Here is a 19,000-nt window from a genome sequence, read left to right on the forward strand (position 1 = left end):
AACACACCCCCTTAGCTTAAACAGTATACAACCCTCTTGTACTCATCCCCCTTTATGGATACCCCTTCCGACCCTTATGTTTGGATCACATACATCCAGGCTCCTTTTGGCTTAAATTTGGAAAGGGGAACTAAGAAGAGTCTGAAGGGAGAGAGAGAGACCCACATCCCTAGCCTAATGAGGTAGTAAAGTAAACATACTCACCTCTCTTGGATGTTAAGTCTCTGGCCACCATTCAGCTCACAAGCTTGGATCCCGGACGAGCCCTCAAACTGTTGGAATAAAGTCTGGATACTGTATGTGAAGCAACAAAGGTTTATTACAACCAGCTAGTGGAGTGATTCTGAACTTGGTTGAGTTTCAGAATGCACTGACAGGCATCAAGTTGTGATTGATTATATAGAGATCTCATAGACAGAGGAAAGGATAGGAGCAGACAGCAAGGAAATGAGCATAATCAATGAACAATCAACGAGGAATCCATGTGAATTAACAAGCAATCTGGGCACTACAAAGAGTTTCTGTGCACAGTTTACAGAACATTGTGTCTACAAACAACACGTCCTTTGAAGAATGCAGTCCCCAACATCAATGTATAAATAGTAACAAAGAGGAAGCCATGCTAGTGTATACACTATCAAAACAAAAAGCATTCAAGTAGCACTTTAAAGACTAGCAAAATAGTTTATTAGGTGAGCTTTTGTGGGACAGACCCACTTCTTCAGTCTGGCTATGGTCTGAAGAAGTGGGTCTGTCCCACAAAAGCTCACCTAATAAACCATTTTGCTAGTCTTTAAAGTGCTACTTGAATGCTTTTTGTTTATCAATGTATAAAGTGATATCTTGTCTGTAATACACTGATGTCTCATCTGACATCCTGATGTAATCTTCGTAGGGACATGATCATTCATGTCCTCTCTGCAGAATCAAAGCAAGTGGGCAATAAAGGATCAAAGCAGAAGTTAGTGAAATAATCATGTCAGTCGCCCTTTAACTATAGTCCATTTACCCTCCCCACTGGGTCCCTTCCTGGAATGTGGCTGCCTAGGGACTTGTACATCAACTAGGATGCCCTCTCCAGATGGCTGGGGTTGAGGGGAGCTTACCAGACTCCATTATGGAACAGTGGTTCTTAGTAAATATCATGACCTACTTCAAATTTTTATCCTATAGTCTATATCAGACACCAACTACAAAATCACCTCTGTTGTTTCGGTCTCTAAGCTTAACCCAAAGACAATCAACTGGTATTTCTCCCTCTTTATACTGGAGCGCTGAGCTATCATACTGCTCTCTCACATATAGAGTGCAACTCTCCTCCTCCTGGCCTACTTTCTCCTTTTCACCCTGGAAACCTACTTTATTGGTCCCCACTCCTTCCCCCCTTACCTCAGGGCTTGTGTCCCCATGCACCGACGAACCTAATTTAAAGCCCTACTCACTAGATTTGCAAGCCTGTCCACTAAGATGCTCTTTCCTCTCTGTTAGCTGGATCCCATCTTTTCCCAGGAATCCTTGCTCATGAAAGAGAATCCCATGGTCAAAGAGCCCAAATCCTTCTCTGTGACACTACCTGTGCAACCACGCATTTAAGTCTGTGATTCGATGATCCCTATCCAGACCTCTTCCTTCCACAGGCAGGATGGACGAGAACACCACTTGTGCTCCATATTCCTTGATCTTTCCTCCTAGGGTTATGTTATCCACTGTGCCCTCATCAAGGTCACTCTTGGCTGTATCATTAGTTCCTACATGGAGAAGTAAGAAGGGGTAATAGCCTACAGGTTTGATGACTTTTTGGAGAGACTGTAATATCCTAGATTCTAGCTCCCAGCAACCAGCAAACTTGCTGGGATTCTAGGTCTGGACGGCAGATGGATGACTCCATCCCTCTTAGGAGGGGGTACCGGACCACCACCACCCATCATTTTCTCTTGGGATGGTGGTCATAGAACCTGTATCCTTAGGACTGCACATCTCATGCCTAAAAACCTGGGGGAGGAGGTCACCATCTGATCCATTACCTGTGCAGTATCAGCCCCAGCTATCTCCACTGTATCACCTGTGCAGAGAGGTTGAAAGCAGTTCCTTAACTCCACTGGAATCGGAAAGACCTGCATTGTTTTTCTCCTCCTGGAGATAACATGCTTCCAGTTCTCTTCCTTGTTTTGAACAGCCTGCTGTTCCTGCAGTATTCTATGGTGCCTTCTATCCAATCTTCACCCTCTCAGATGGACCTGAGGGTTGATATTTGGGCCTCAAGTCCTCTAACCTCCTCTTCCAAAATGATTACCAGCTCGCACTTGGTACACACAAAATTATTTCTATCACTGAGGAGGAAGACAAACATGGCACATGCCATGCAGATCACAACAGCAGACCTCTCAGTAGCCATGTCATCATCCATTTTCTCCTTTTTTCAGAGATTTCCCTTAGATATTTCTAGTGCCACCTTGAAAGGAACAAGAGAAACAAACCTATAAGAAAGCGAAAACTGATATGCCCCCCTCAAGGAGAACTAGCAGGCAAACTCCCTATTAGCTGCTCCTGTTTGCTGTGGCTGCCTTCTTACAAGGCTGGGGCTGGTTAGGCACAGCTCACAACCTTGCCTCCAATCTAATCATCCCTTGAAGGCACACCTGGAACAAAGCCCTCCCATTTCATACCTTGCAAACTGTCTGAACTGCCAAACACACTTTCAAATTGTCACTCTGTGCAAAACAAATGCTCAGGCACATAGACCGATATTCAAACTGCCCCTCTGTGCAAACCAAAACAAATGCTCATACACACAGACAGATGTTCAGCCCCCTCTAAATGCCATAACTACCTGAGCTTCTGTTGGATGCTTTCCCAGGCAAACTCCCTGTTAGCTGCTCCTATGTGCTGCTAACCCTAGCCATAGACCTAACTTTAACCAAACCAAACCAAACCCTAAGCAAACCCTAACTGTAACATGGAAACGGAAACATGGACAGTGACTAAGAAGAAGTATAAGATACGGCTGGAGAATGCTGGGCAGTAACAAGGAAAGCAAAAACGTAACTGGAACTGCAACTGGCAAGGGATGTGCAGGGCACCACGCCTATAGGACACCCTAACCCTCATGCTAACCCTAAACCTCATGTTAACCTCTAATCCTACCCCTAACCCCCTCACTCCTATCCCTCAACTCCAACCCTAACCTTAACCCTCACATTAACCCCTAACTTAACCCTAACCCTTCACCCTCACACTAACCCTAATCTGATGAAGTGAGTCTGTGCTCACAAAAGCTCATGCTCAAAACTTTTCTGTTAGTCTATAAGGTGCCACAGGACCCTTCATTGCTGTTACTAACCCTAATCCCTCACTCCTATCTCCCAACTCCAGCCCCAACCTTAACCCTCACACTAATCCTACCCCAACCCCTAACCCTCACCCCTAACTCAACCCTAACCCCTCACTCCTACCTCCCAACTCCAACCCTAACCTTAACCCTCACACTAACCCCTAACTTAACCCTAACCCTTAACACTCACTCTGACCCCCCCAACTCCATTACCCTACCCCAACCCCAATCCAAACCTAACCCTCGGCCTCAGCCTAACCCTAAACCAACCCCAACCCCTGTCCCAAAATCAAACCTTCATTGTGTTCCCCCCTTTTGTCTGGCCGGGGGAGGACCCAAACCCGCCTCCAGCAGTTCCCGCAGCCCCGCTCGACCTGCCCGAACACCCCCTGACGTGTGCGCCGACCGTGAGGGGTCTGACACCGGCGAGGGTAGCAGTCCAGCCGCGCACTGAGCATACACAACACACCTGGCCACTGCACTCGCTAACCTCCACTGGGAGCAGCCCAGCCCCTGGCCCTGAACCAGCTGCACGGGTGCGCCCACCCCCGTCCGCGCACGCGATTGGCCCAGCGCGATCAGCCCCCGCCCCACCGGCGGCGAGCCCTGCAAGGTGCGGAGCTTTGCGCCCGCATCGCTGTGAACCGCGCCGCCAGGCACTTTGTACCGCCCCCTGGGGTGCACCCCCCGCAGCGTTGCGGCACCGCCTGGGCGGGGCTCACTGGACGCCACTCCGCTGCGCTCGCAAAGGGAGTGAGCAGTGCGGTGCGGCGCGGGTTGCAGCAATATCCCCATCGCTGGGAGAGAGCCTTCCCTTGCCCGCATCCGAGCAGGGCCCGCGGGGCGCTCCCTCTCCAGGAGACTAGCGGCTTTGCTCCCTGTCTCTTCGGACCATGTTCGCCCAGGCTGGCCCGCGTCTGCAAGCTTCAGTCCGTTGCAAAGTCCTGTGGGCTGTCGCCCCCGGCTGCCGGAGAGCGTACACAGCCACTGGTGTGGTGTGCCCGCCTTCCCCCCGAGGGAAGGCGGCCTTGCCTCTCAGTGAGCTCCCAGGAGACTGGAGAACGAGCTGGCTCAGTCTCTATCACTTCTGGCAGGAGGGCAGCTTCCACAATGTGCACAATCTCATGATCCAGAAGTTCCAGAAGTTTGGACCCATTTACAGGTAAGATGCTGGTGCAGACCCCCTTGGGTAGGTCCCTTTCTGCTCTGCACAGACCTGCCACTGGGGCTCTGGCATAAAAGAAAATGTGTGACTCAACGGTGCATAGGTGGGCTGTTACGGTACCATGGTCTAGTGCATAGGTTCCCAAACTGGGGTGGCATGAAATGACTCAGCTGCCCCCCCTCAGTCCTCCCCACCCCAAGAAGAGACCACGCTGGCATTACCTCCTGCAAAAATGAAGGTAGCACCAGCTTTCTGTGGCATGGGAGTCCCACAGCTGCATGCCAGAGCTGGTGTCTCATGAAGTGCCCCTGCTGCTTCCCCTTCCTAAACAGCTGGCACATTTCCTGAAAAGCCAGGTCTGTTGTCTGCTGGCAACTTCCTTCTGCCTGCTGCCTTCCAGTGTGGGCAAGGGGTAGGAGGAGCCCTGCGTGCACGCCAACTGCTCCTTGCTCCCCATGGCATCTGCGTACTGCCTGAGCAGTTGGAGCTGGTTCCCACTCACTGGCGCCCTCGATTTGGCCCCACCTCAGAGTGTAGAGGGGCCCACAAATTCTGCTAACCCTGGAACTCTGGAAAAATTAATCAGTCCTAGCTACCCTCCCCCCATGGGCTGGAGTGCTGGGGGAGGGAGGCAGGCATCTCCATTGGTACCACATCAGGAGGGCTTAGAGGGTGTTTATTCTTGCATCTCCCTTGTGTGGTGCCTGACATTTTTTCTGGGGTCAGTGACCCTGACCCAAAAGAGGTTCCCCAGCCCTCCCATAAATAAAGACAATGCTAAAAGGTTTGTGTTGGACGTGTTTTATTTAAAAATGAAGCCTTGACAACAAGCTCTGATTTGGGGTCAAGTCCCCATCTGGCCACAGCACCATAACACCCCTGCATCCCCCTGCCCCCACACCTCAAACCTGAGCCTGTCATACACTAGAACCCCTGTCCAGAGCCTGTCCTGAGCCTCCTCACATCGCCAGTCTTCTGGCGCACTACTGCACAATCCACACACTGCAAATCTGTGTCCCGAGCCAATCCTACTCAATGCGAGCCAGCGCTTTGTAGTTTAACACTTTGGAGTTGCTGCAGGGGTAGGGGGGCAATTTGCTTAAGGAAGTGTCGCATATGCACTGCAGCACTTCATTAATAAACTCCCTACACCCTACTTACCATCCTCCCTAGTGTAGACAAGCCCCAGGTGTAAGAGGCCCCCACAGCACTACAAAAATATAATTTAGTTTTAATATTTAGATGCCCCTCATAACCTGAGTACCTAAACTCTAGTTTTCTTAGTTTGTGCATAAATCTGTCTCTTCAAGAAAGGCAACGTGGGGTGGAACTGGCCACTTATATTGTCCAATACGTTTTCATTGCTGCTCTGATCACACCCCCTTGGCTGGCACAATCTTTAGGACTCCGTTACAAACAAAATACTATCTGCAGACTGTATGTTGTATGAGGTTATGGCCCAGTCCCCAGTTAGCAAAAATCATGGGAGCACAATAGCTTGTAATGGACCTGTGTCCACTTACACCAGCTGAGGCGCTGGCCTTATCTTTTTAATCTTTGTTTTACCTCCACCAGTATCTCCCTAACTTAGGGGTTTAGTCATGAGAGTGCCTCCTGGGCCCAAATTCACTCCTAGACTGAGGCTTATGATTTTAACCCACTGCCTTTTACATAAACATGAAAGTAAGGGAGTGTGCTCTAATGCACAGCTGTCACAAAAGCTGGCTGAGCTGTGGCAAAAGCCGGCAGGGAGCTATTTAATGAGGTGGCAGGGATCAGGGTTGCAATAGGACGGTACCTGTAAGAAATTTTGTTACTTTTGCCCCTGCTTGTATATCTATAATACAACTTGTATTGTATTTTGCTTGTGGAAGTGTCCTAATATGCTATCATATGTCATAGGGAGAAACTTGGCCTCTATGAGAGTGTGAATATCATTAACCCTGAAGATGCTGCTACTCTCTTTAAATCGGAGGGCAACTACCCAAAGAGGTTCACAGTGCCACCTTGGCTGGCCTACCGCGACTTCCGCAACAAGCCATATGGAGTTCTTCTGAAGTAAGTGAGAGCTATAAAAGTGTATACGGGGGCTCTTTCTGCAGGGCTGTGTCCAATCCTCAGTTCAGACCAAGAGAAACTCAAAAATGAATCTTCCCAAGGTAGTCAATGAAGAAGTTGCGGGGTGGGGGAATTCCTTTGCAAGGACAAAGGTAGCCAGGCTCTCCTTAATGTAGTGATCTTGGATGGGGTGAAAGGTAGCATGATGTTAGCAGAGGAGTACTGTCATCGTGATGCCTCTGAATTCAGAGCATCAGCTGGGGAGAGAAGCGGGGACATGCCTAATTTATAGAGCCCTATCTGCAGCTCAGGTGGATCTGGTAGGGTTACTGGCGCTAGAGAGGTCTGATCTCCTTAGTGAAGCACGTGCCAATCTGCCCGTCCTTGGTCCCTAACCTACACTCCCCATGTGACCTGCATCCCTGTTGCTAGGACACACGTACTATCAGGCCAGGACCCTGGCCTGGACCTTATGACTCAAGTGAAAGGGAACTGACATGGGAGCAGGCCAGCTAGGGCATATCAGCTGGACAGGAAGCAGTGGGTGCATTCCGGGAAAAATTGTGTGGGTTCATGGGAGAGATAGGGGCTGAGTGTAGAGGGAGGAATGGGTTTATCATGTGCCCACCCTGAAAGGTGGGACATCCCAGGGGACACTGTGAGATGAGTGATCTTCCTTTGATTCCTCTTCCCACCCCAGGAACGGAGAAGCCTGGCGCTCTGACCGCCTGATTCTGAACAAAGAGGCCATGTCCCTGCAAATGATCAAGTGCTTTGTGCCCCTTTTGAATGAAGTGAGTGAAGACTTTGTCAAGAGGGTCCAACTTCAGATTGAGAAGAGTGGCCATGGGAAGTGGACGACCGACCTCATCAATGAGCTTTTCCGCTTTGCCCTGGAATGTGAGTAGTCTGGGCTGGCCTGCTGTGGTAGCCTGTGGGCTTTCATTGGCTCAGTGGGTGAAGTAGAGAAAAACTCCTGATGAGCGCTCTCTCTTTGTGCTAGTGAATTAGACACCATGGTTGTAGATACAAGCCTACTAAATGATGACTAAATGAACGGGGTATGAATGCCTCTAGGCAATAGAAAAATCTACTATTTCTGCTTAAAGAAATCTATTTGGATAAGCAACCAAGTGTGCTTCAGTTGAACCTCTTCAGCATGAAAAAAAAAACAAAAAAACTAAGGTTATGACTTAATGCATCATCCAGAACCTCTCTGCCCACCATGTCTGAAAAGTCTTATGGATGAAATATATTTACAGGACCACATCTTTGGCTAGTTTAAGTTACCATAGTACCACTGAAGTCAATGGCAATACATCAGTTCACACCATCTGGCCCCTGAACTGTGTCTCTGACCACTCATTGCACTTTCCCCAAGTTGATGGTTCTGGAGTCCTCACCAAATTTCATCTCGAGTCACCTTGCCTTGCCAAACTCCTTCAGTAGCCTCAGCTACATGTACTATTCTTTCTTCACATCCTGAACCATCAAACAGTATCTACTGACTCAGAAACACTGCCTTTGTATTCAAAAGATGGCTGCATTTTGCTCTAGATCAGGGGTCGGCAATCAAAAGAGCAAGAAGAGCCTTTTTTTTTTTTTCCAAATTCTGTAAAAAAACTCAAGAGCTGCAATGCATGTGAATATGAGATGGTCCTTAATAACTAACATAAAACCATAATAGCCCTATTTTAAGAACAGCACACACACATATCCCATAATGCACTGCACATATTAAAGGTGAGAGTTATTCTGTGTTTCATGATCACATATCATTTTCTCTTTAGATATGAGTTGTTCATTGTTGGGCTTTTAGATGCACTGAAATATCAAAAATAATCAATAGTAACAGAGAGGAAGCCGTGCTAGTCTATACACTATCAAAACAAAAAACAGTCAAGTAGCACTTCAAAGACTAGCAAAATAGTTTATTAGGTGAGCTTTCGTGGGACAGACGAAGAAGTGGGTCTGTCTCACAAAAGCTCACCTAATAAGCTATTTTGCTAGTCTTTAAAGTGCTACTTGACTGCTTTTTGTTTTTTAAAAATAATCAAGTGGTTTTTTTTGTTTTAAACTTTGCCATTATAGCATGGGGAGCCACAAAGAAGTCCTCAGGGAGCCACCTGCAGCTCCAGATGCTGCATTGGCTGGTACTATATAATGAAAAATATGCTAGTGCTATGATAGAGATAGGTAGAAATGGCCCCTCTTTGGAATGAAGGCCTTGGTTTGAGAGAAACTGTGTTTTATTACACAGGATAGAACAACGTAATAAAGAACATTAAGGTTGTACAGCCAAGCTCTTGAAAGCTAGGAAATAGCCCTGCATATAAGCATACTGTGAAATGAAGCTGTTTGCGGCCAATGGCCTCAGATCCCCCCACAGTGACATTTTGGGGGAGGTTGAAAGGTTTAGGTTACTCATCTGCATGAGAAGCTATTTGTCTTACCCTGCAGCCGTGTGCAATGTCCTGTATGGAGTGCGCCTCGGGCTTCTGCAGGATTTCATTGACCCTGAAACACAGAAGTTCATCAATGCTGTGACCCTGATGTTCCACACCACGTTGCCCATGCTCTACATCCCACCCAGCCTGCTCTGCAGGATCAATTCTAAAACCTGGCGGGACCATGTGCAGTCCTGGGATGTGATTTTCAGCCATGGTGAGAGCTAGTTTGCATTGCTACGTAGATCCCACCCATCTTGGAGGAGGGCTGGTGGCTAGGGCAGGAGTATTCATGCTGCTGTGCAGAAAGGCCAACCTCAGCTCCCAGACACAGTACCATATGGCCACAGATGAGAAGTTGTGGGAGCATCATGGAGGGAAAAGGATGGATTTGCACAGAAGATATCTCCTGCTGCTCCTAAGAATATGGGAGACTGGCAAAATACTTGCTCTGTTCTATACTGAGAGCTCTGATGTGTTGTCCTGGTCTGTTAGATAGATGATATAAGGGATAGCTTGGCTGGTGGGATTTCCTGTAGTACAGGAGGGATCAAGTGGCTTCAGTTAGGGTCATAATAGGAAAGACACAAAGTGTCAGGGAAGTGCAAGATTCCCCATACTGTCCTTGGCTACTAGATTCAGTCTGGGAAAGCCCACCCATCTTTTTAGCTCCTTTTACTTGAGAGTCTATTAAAAAGCCACTGTCAGTGAAAGCACCGTAGTACTCTCGGAAGCTTCATGCACAGTGGTTCAGATGTGGTGTGGGGTGGCATGGTAGGTGGGCTCTCATAACTGTACTGCTAGGTGCAGAGTTTGCAGCTTTGCTTTCTCTTCCCATCTCTGCTCCCTTTCCCCCAGCTGACAAGTGCATCCAGAACATCTACCAAGAGTTCCAACTGGATCAGAAAAGTACCAAGGAGTATAATGGCATCCTCGCCTGTCTCTTGCTACAGAACAAGCTGCCTATCGAGGACATCAAGGCCAGCGTAACAGAGATGATGGCAGGAGGAGTAGACACAGTAAGATTGAGCCTCAGGGATGGGGGAGAGTGCTGCTCTTTGTGGTGGCGATATTAAAATATCTCTGGTAATTGCTATTTTCTGCAAGGTTTAGGAGAGAGTATCCATTATCACCATGGACCTGACATTTCACTCAGGAGCAAAGACGGAACCTCAGCATAATTCCTTGTCTGCATATTTTGGGCCTGGTACTCCTCTGGTGGCATAAGTGCCACCAGTGTCTTTCCCACGGTGTTTCTCAAAGGAGGATGCCCTTGATGGACAAGACAAGGCAGAGAATGGTTAGTGTTGAGAGCTTGGAACTCAAGTTCTGGCACCTGAGTGCCTCAATCCCACAGGCTCCTCTACAAAATCCCAGCTTGTAACGTATCAGTGACACAAGGGCTCTTCTCCAAGCTTCTCAATTAAATCACACAACTCCTCCCAACTTGCCAACAGGGAACCAGAGGCAAAGAGTTGCTAAAGCATCGAGTGCAGCATCCCTAGGGTCAGAACCCAGCTGGGGTTGGATTCTAGGATTTACCTCATGCCCTTCTGTAAACCCTCATAACCATCCTCTGTGCCCTGCTCTAGACTTCCACAACTCTTCAGTGGGCCATGTACGAACTGGCTCGCTCTCCAGTGGTGCAGGAGCAGGTGCGGGCAGAGATCTTTGCAGCCAGACAGGCAGCACAGGGCGATCTGCTGAAGATGTTGAAAGCCCTGCGGCTGCTCAAAGCTACCATCAAAGAAACACTCAGGTAAGGAGTTTTCCTTTACAGGCATTTTAATGTGTTCCCAACCTCCACCCCTTTGTGCCCAATTATGGGTCTACAGATGCCTGCTCTCCCCCTGAGGGAATTCAGCCTGCTTCCTAGACACATACAGCCCCCAAAACAACAGAATGTGTGCTGTGTGCTGGAGCTGGAATTTTTTACCCTTGAAGAAAAATGAGTGTCTGGTTTGAATGGCTGATCCTCACAGAAGAGAACAGCCCATTGCCTACTCACATATGGAACTACCCCCCTTGGTTCTAGTGGGAGAGTCCAGTGCTTTTAATGCTGGAGGTCTCTGCATCCCTCCCATTTGCTACAGTCCATTCAAGCCCCTTTGTCATCAGTGCAGTGTTTATGGCTTAGCACCAAACATGGCAAAAGAAATGGACGCAAAGAGAGGGAAAGTTGCCTCCTTATAGGCCAATGAAATGTACACCACAGAACATCAGTCCTTCCACAAAAAGAAGTTCATAGCATGGGAAGATCCTTCCATCCCATCTCCCAGGGGTTTGCCAGGATGTTCCCATTTTGCTTTCCATGACAATGTGTTGAAGCTTCAAAGAAACAGAAGAAGAGAACAAATATAAAGTCCCAGCTAATTCTGGGTCATTGCTCCATTGAATAGTGCTTGTGCAGACTGACAGAATCATAGTACTGGAAATAACCTTGAGAGGTGCTCAAGTTCAGTGTCCTGCACTAATGACAGAACCAAGCATCATCCTGATAGGTGTTTGCCTAACCCACTCTTAAAAATCTCCAAAATCTCCCTAAGCAATGTATTCCAGTGCTTAACCATCCTGGCAATGAACAAGTTTTTCCTAAGATCAAACCTAAACCTCCCTGGCTGCAATTTAAGATCATTGCATCCTGTCCTGTCATCAGAGATTAAGAATAACTTTTCTTCCTCCTCTCTGCAATGATCTTTTAGATATTTGAAAGCAGTTATGTCCCCTAAGAGTTGTGGGGGTAGTGTGGAAATCAGTGCAGTCAAGGGGGACAGGACAACAGATCAAACCCATATGGGATGATTTAGGCTAAATATTAGGGTTAATGTTATGAAATCAGTTGGAGATAACACAAATTGTCAATAGAATCACTTAGCATGGAGTGTTTTGAAGCTAGACCTTACCTCCACCTGGCAAGATTGACTTTAGGCATCATGTGTCTTCTCTATACTTTTCTCAGTTCCAGAAATCAGTGTTCAGCCACATGTGTTGGGAATTTAAGATTTTTTTTATGTAGCCTGCTATAAAACTAGGCAAATGTCTTTTGTGTGTGTGCATCTATACATAGATGCACATGTCATAGAGCTGGAAGGAACCTTGGGAGGTCATTGAGTCCAGTCCCCTGCCCTCTTGGCAGGATGAAGCACCATCCTTTTTTTCCTGCCTAACTCCCTAAATGGTCCCCTCAAGGACTGAATTCGCAACCCTGGGTTTAGCGCTTATACCACTAAGCTATCCCTCCCCCTCTAGACTACTTGGAAGACCTATGAGTATCCAAAGGGTTCTATGTGCCCCTGAATGAACAAGATGTAGGACTGAGTGGACTTTGTTTTATTGTAGAATAAATGTTTTTGTAAATAATTTTACATTTGTAAGTTCAACTTTCATGACGGAGATTGCACTACAGTACTTGTAATAGTGGACTGAGAAAGATACTGCATTGTTTTTACAGTACAAATATTTGTAATAAAGTATGGTAAACATTCCGTATTGTAATCAAAATCAATATATTTGAAAATATCGAAAACACGCAAACATATTTAAATATTTGTGATTAATCATGTGATAAATGGTAATTAACTTTGTAAATTGTGCACTTAATTGCAATTTTTAATTGGTTGGATGGCCCTACCTGACACCTATTGCAGTTGTGGTAGGGCAGGGCTGATGAAGCTTGTTAATCTTTTCCTGAACAGAGTGGGGTTTGTATACTCCATCACAAGCAGTATCTCAATGGCCTGAATGTCAAAGTGGAAGCAGAATGGCGTAGGGAGTTGTTGGCAAAGCTCTCATTTCTAAGGCAGACAGAGGGTCTCATGCGTAGCCATGACTGTATACTCTACCCATCGTAGCGAGACTACACTGGTTGTAAATGAGTGAGTAAAGCCCTCCTCATGTACCCTCCTCCCGCAGGCTCCATCCAGTGGCAGTGACCGTGCAGAGATACACCACACAGGAGATTATCCTCCAGAATTATTTCATCCCTGCCAACGTGAGTTTCCCACCAGGACCGGGACAGAGGGAAGAAGGGGCACAGGCAGCTGTGGAACTTGGCTTTGTCTTCGCTAGACTTTCGTCTTAACACTATAACCTGTTGCTGCTTTTGGTGCCTCTCTAATGGTGAAAACCAGCATGGGGCACAGCACCAGGCAGCCGCAGCCGCAGCCATTTTACCACTGTGCAGCCACATCTGCTGCAGAACACCCTTGCCTTGTAGCAAAGGCTCCAGCTGTAGCCAGAAATCTGTAGATAAACGTTTTTTTAAAACTTGTTTTATGGCCACCAGAATTGAAATAGGCTTGAGCTGGTCCGTGAGACTACAGCTGACTCACATTAGCACGGTGTTTGAATGAAGCTCTACTACGAATCTGCACCCAGCCAAGAGCACCTGGATATAGATCCATTGAAATTGTTTGGTAGAGACACGTAAGAGGGATGGGAACCTGGGCTAAGTGTTAGAGAAACAGCACAGAACTCACACCCTGACTGACCTGAAGTTGCTCAGGGTCTTTAGTAGCCCCTGGCCCAGGGGCCTGTCTAACCTATAGCATCTTTCATAACTTATTCCACAAAGTACTGGTGTACCCAGAATCTCTGCTGTACCTGAACCCGATTCAAAAGGCTGCCTTCCACCACATCTGCCTGCACCGAGGGAATTCTCTTTCAGCTGTAAATAGGACTCTTCTTACTGATCCAACTGCCCCTTAACCCACTGTAAAGAAGTAGGTGCAAGAGCTTGCCCAGTGAGCTTGAATCACTCAAACACAGCATTTACATTTGGTTGCAAGAATAGTTTAGAGGGGATCAAAGAAAAAGGAGACAACATTTGGCTGGTTGGAGCAGACACAGGCTCTGAAACCATTGTTAGTTACAGAGTGAAAAGGGCCCCAACTTGCTACAAAGATCTTTTAAGAGGTCTTCTGATGGCTGAAGGCATTAAAGTCAGTGGTACATCTCATTCCCCGCCTCTGGGAGGGCTTCCCACCGGGCCCTGTGTGTGGGTCTCTGCTTGTGGTGGCACCGTGGACCATACTCTCACCTGGTGTAAGGGCAGATGTTTTCTTCCACCATTGTGATCATACTCCTATAATGACCAAGGTCTGGCACATCCCCTGTGACGGGTGCCAGCTGGGAATACTGCTACCAGGCCACTAACCTTCCTTCTCCCTTGCAGACACTAGTCCAGGTTGGAATTCATGCCATGGGCCGGGATCCCAATTTCTTCAACAAGCCAGAGCTGTTTGACCCAGAGAGATGGCTGAAGATGGATTCTACATACTTCAGGGGACTGGGCTTTGGTTTTGGGCCACGCCAGTGCCTTGGCCGCAGGATTGCTGAGCTGGAGATGCAGCTTTTCCTAGTCCATGTGAGTTTGATACCATGTGTTCCTGGCAAGGCAACAGAATTAGCAAAGCTCCTTTCTGGTAGATGTTAGGCAAGGGCTGTGGCAGCTACACAGAACCAGGAGAACATAGAGCTCTGCTGGGGAGCAGAGAAATAGAGGTCGAGGTAGCTGGTTGGTTATCTGGCTTATGAAAGGGGAATGAGCCTTTCTTGGTGGATAGTTCACACCACAAAGGCTGAAGAATCACAGGGAAGGTGCATGTGCCAGCAAGTTGCCTGCAATCCCCTTTCTGCCCCACGCTGGGTTCTGAGAGTATGTTTACACAGCACACTTAGATATGCTTTGACTTTGCTTGGAGCTGAAGTCTCCCTCAATCACTCATGTACACACAAACCAGTCTGACTCTGGGCAGCTAGAATTTGGAACCCTGCCAGATGGGTGGGATTAAGCTCAAATTGTGCTCAAGCCCTGTCATATTGCAGTGTGAATGCAGCTTAAGATGACCCAATTCAGATAGTCTGTATAGCATGGTATGGCCATATTAGCATGGCTGCGAGACCCATGTCCAACAAATGGAAACCCAGATTTAAGAACCAGTGAGGATGCTCGAGCCTGGATTTGGTGGCACTAAAGCCACAAGCCCAGGTCCCACTGGTATGCAATTACAGAAGATCTGTGTTGGAACAGACTTCAGGAGGTCATCCAGTCCAACCCCTCTTTAAAGCCCAAACCACACCTTCTAGATCATCCCAGGCAGGACTTTGTCAAGTCTGGCCTTACAGATCTCTAACAATGGAGATTCTACCATCTCCCAAGTAACCTATTCCAGTGGTTTAAAACCTGCCTAGTGAAAGAGTATTTCCTAATATCCAATCTAGACCTCCCCCACTGCAATCTGAGACCATTGTGTCTTGTTCTGTCATCTGCCACTACTGTGGACAGCTTAGCTTCATCTTCTTTGGAAGCCCCTTTCTGATAATTGAAGGCTGCGATCAAATCCACCCTCATTCTTCTCTTCTGCAGATTAAATAAGCACAGTTCCCTTAGCCCCTTTTCATAAGTCATGTGCCTCAGATCTCTAACACAGTAAACCTTCCATATAATGGACTAATGTGGGGGAGGGGTGTCTGTTAAAACTGAAAGTCTGTTATATCCAAGGGTTTACTCATACAGCATAGTCCATCAAGCTGTCACATAGAACCCGCAAGGAACACAAAAGAGGAAGACCTTGGACAACATGGAGAAGGTCTACTGAGACTGAAGGACAACAGCTGGGGTACTCCTGAAGCCAGCTGGATGTTTTGTCCGAAGACAGAGTGAAGTGGTGGAGACTTGTGGATGACCTGTGCTCCCATGTGGAGTATAAGGGTTAAATAGTAGCAGTAGTAGTACTCACTGACCTTCCCAGCTCCTCCCGGCTCCAGCAGAGCACAGCAGGTCATCTGGCTCTGAGCCACCACTGTGTCTCCCCTCTGCCCCCTTGCAGCTGGGATCGCTGCTGTAGATCTCTGCCACAGGAATGTGGGGTGAGGGCACAGTGTTGGCAGCTCTCCAAGCTGCGGCCAGGGACCGCACAGCTGCAGTGGTCTCAGCCACAGGTGGGGACACAGCAGCAACAGCTCTCCAAGCCGTGGTCAGGGCCCCCATGGCTGTAGTGATCCCAGTCACTGCCAGGGACCCCATGACCACAGACAGGAACCCCACCGCTGTGGTGGTCTCAGCTGCGGCGGGGGGCGGAGGGGATGGCATCTCTGGTGCATCAAGATTTACTGTACTGTAGGGTACAGTAGTGTACTCTACTTTCTTTGGGACAGGATGCTAGCGGACATCTGTTATTACTGATGTCCGGTAAAATGGGATCCACTATATTGACGATTTATGGTAATTTTTGTTGACATTTGCTGGACTTTCTCCACATCCTTTCTGTGATGGGAAACCCAAAACTGGATGCAGTAGTCCAGATGTGGCCTCACCAGTGCCGAGTAAAGGGAAACATTCAGTTCCCTCAGTCTTCTAACAATGCTCCTTCTAATACAGTCCAATATGCCATTAGCCTTCTTGACAGTAAGAACACACGGTTGGCTCGTATCCAGCTTCTATTCTACTATAATCCTCGGGTCCTTTTCTGCAGAACAGCTGCTTAGCTAGTTGGCCCTCAGCCTTTTACAGTGCATGGGATTCTTCCATCCTATATACAGGACTCTGCATTTGTCCTTGTTGAATCTCATCATATTTCTTTTGGCCCAATCTTTGAATCTGTGTAGGTCACTCTGGATCCACTCCCTAACCACCAGTGTATCAACCACTCTGCCATCTTAATGTCATCTGCAAACTTGCTGAGGTTGCAATACATCCTACGATCCCATTCATTAATGAAGATGTTAAAGAACATTAACCCCTGGGGCATGGTGCTTGATACCAGCTGCCAACTAGACATTGAACTATTGATTGATACCATTAAGTCCAAAAATCTAGCCACCTTATAGTCCATTAATCCGAGCCATATTTCTTTAACTTGCTGGCAAGAATACTGTGTGAGTCCATATCAAAAGCAGTGTCTACACCATGCTGTGTTGGTAGGAGAGCATCTCCTGCTTCCATAGGGTCTGCCTCTTGCTGTGGTGCAGTAATGTGGACAGGTGAGCATTCACCCATCCATGAAGACAACTATAAATTAAAAATAGTAATAAGATAATATTGTAATAATATTTTAATATAAATTTTAAATGGATCCCCCAAAACACTAGCTAAAGTCATAAATTTTCTTCTGGTTGCTGAGCCCTTTTCCCTGGTGAAAGGTGGCTTCCCAAATTGCATGGGCCGTGTCTACACTAGCCAAAAACTTTGAAATGGCAATTTCAAAGTTTGCTAATGAAGCGCTGAAATACATATTCAGCACCTCATTAGAATGTGGGTGGCCGTGGCTCATCCGGACAGGGCTCCTTTTTGAAAGGACCCTGGATACTTCGAAGTCCCCTTGTTCCTATGAGCAGATAGGAATAAGGAGACTTCAAAGTTGCTGGGGTCCTTTCAAAAAGGAGCCTTGTCTGTACGAGCCATGTCATTTTCGAAGTGCTGCAGCCGCCCGCATTCTAATGAGGTGCTGAATATGTATTTCAGTGCTTCATTAGTAAACTTCGAAATGGCCATTTTGAAGTTTTTGGCTAGTGTAGACGTAGCCATGGTTTGTTTCATGAACAAAACCAAACCCCAAGGGTACAAAATCCTCCCCAAATGAGCAACACTTTGGGTATGCAGCTCAGCTCTAGCATGTATGGATGGACAGCAAACAGCATTTAGTTCATTGAATACAAGGAGACTTTAAAAAATATCCTGCTCCAAAGTCAAAAGGGTGCCTCACAGCCAAAGACTAGGGCTAAGTTTATTTCAGTTCCACTCCATCATTATCTTCCACACACTGCCTTCAGCCTAGCCAGCTCCCTCCACAGCTCTCTTGTTATCAGGGGCATCTGCCTAAGGCCACACTGAACATCCTTCTTCACATAAGGTAGTGTGAGGTGCTGCCACACAGCTCCGCAAACTTCCTGCACTGTGGTAGGCAACTCTAGATCTTCCAAAGGTGATAGTTGTTAATAGCAAGAAATTATTGTACCACAATGTTGAAAAAAGGTCCCAAAGTGAAGGTGTTATTTTCTTTGTGAGGTAACTCTCTTGCTCAATCCGAAGAGGGTGATGTAAATCATAAGTGGGGACATTGACAAAGCTGTTTTATGAGTTAAGGGAAGCTTGCATACCATCTGACTGCAGCCACAGTGCAATGATACCTTTCCTTCCATTTGCCTCATTGGTTAGAATCAGGATGAGTTTGCATACCTAACAAATTTTCAGTGTCTTTTTTGTGCTGTTTCCCAGATGCTAGAGAACTTCAAGATAGAAACCAAGAGAGGAGTGGACGTGGGTACCAAGTTTGACCTCATCCTTATTCCAGACAAACCAATACACTTGACGTTACGGGCCTTGGATGCTCAGCCATGAATGGAACAGAAGCTACTCCTCCCCGCTTATTCTGTGACAATACTGGGCCAAGGGCTGATGGAGTCATCCAGCCATCTTGAGCCAGCTGGAGAGCTGCCTCCTGTGCTTGGGACAATCTGCACATATGATTTATGCCCATGTGGAACTTTGTCTCTAGACATTAAAATTACTCTGTTAAGGAGAAATGAATGGAGGTTGAGGGTGGGTGTGATGTGGTTGCCAGATGGCAACCTGAACCTGGTGCATTGCTGAGTGCTCTGACCTATCAGCCTGGACCAATCTCACACTGTGATGCCCTGACAAGCTGCCAAACTCTGCATGTCCTGCACCTATCCAGAAATCCAGAGACACATCAATGAGTCACATGAATGCTTCTCCCTGCTACTCATGAACTAATAGAGAAACTTCAGCCACTTCTGAACTTTGCACCCAAGAAGTACCATCTTGACCTGGTCACAGGCCTGACAGTGTAAAGCTGTCACCTGATCTGCATTTCCTCTGATGTGTTGAAGACATGTATAAGCCTTTGTAATTGAGTATAGATTCCCCAAGCACTTCAATCAAATTAAACTGCTTTAAACCAGTCTATTTGCTACAGTGAGATTTTAAGTGATAGGCATGAAGATTACAGAATCTTACCATAGAAAATAAAAGATTAA

At 47.1% G+C, this 19,000-nt stretch overlaps 1 protein-coding gene across 1 annotated transcript; it reads left to right on the forward strand.

The window, feature by feature from the left end:
- The first annotated feature begins 4,080 nt into the window (after nucleotides 1-4,080).
- On the forward strand, nucleotides 4,081-19,000 carry CYP11A1 (cytochrome P450 family 11 subfamily A member 1). The gene is made up of 9 exons (XM_075006737.1): nucleotides 4,081-4,493; nucleotides 6,399-6,554; nucleotides 7,255-7,454; nucleotides 9,015-9,218; nucleotides 9,860-10,020; nucleotides 10,594-10,760; nucleotides 12,914-12,992; nucleotides 14,175-14,366; nucleotides 18,219-19,000. Exons 1-9 carry the CDS (start codon nucleotides 4,225-4,227, stop codon nucleotides 18,339-18,341), a joined length of 1,551 nt encoding a protein of 516 aa, XP_074862838.1. The 5' UTR covers nucleotides 4,081-4,224; the 3' UTR covers nucleotides 18,342-19,000.

This window comes from Carettochelys insculpta, chromosome 12 (assembly GCF_033958435.1).
Source record: "Carettochelys insculpta isolate YL-2023 chromosome 12, ASM3395843v1, whole genome shotgun sequence".
Classification (NCBI taxonomy): Eukaryota; Metazoa; Chordata; order Testudines; family Carettochelyidae; genus Carettochelys; species Carettochelys insculpta.

What these genes read in the sequence shown, in the direction of transcription:
- CYP11A1 (XM_075006737.1), top strand. Translation starts at nt 4,225, where the DNA reads ATGTTCGCCCAGGCTGGCCCGCGTCTGCAAGCTTCAGTCCGTTGCAAA. An exon ending in TTTCCGCTTTGCCCTGGAAT is followed by an intron (nt 7,455 to 9,014) that starts GTGAGTAGTCTG and finishes CTTACCCTGCAG; the next exon opens with CCGTGTGCAATGTCCTGTAT. An exon ending in ACCATCAAAGAAACACTCAG is followed by an intron (nt 10,761 to 12,913) that starts GTAAGGAGTTTT and finishes CTCCTCCCGCAG; the next exon opens with GCTCCATCCAGTGGCAGTGA.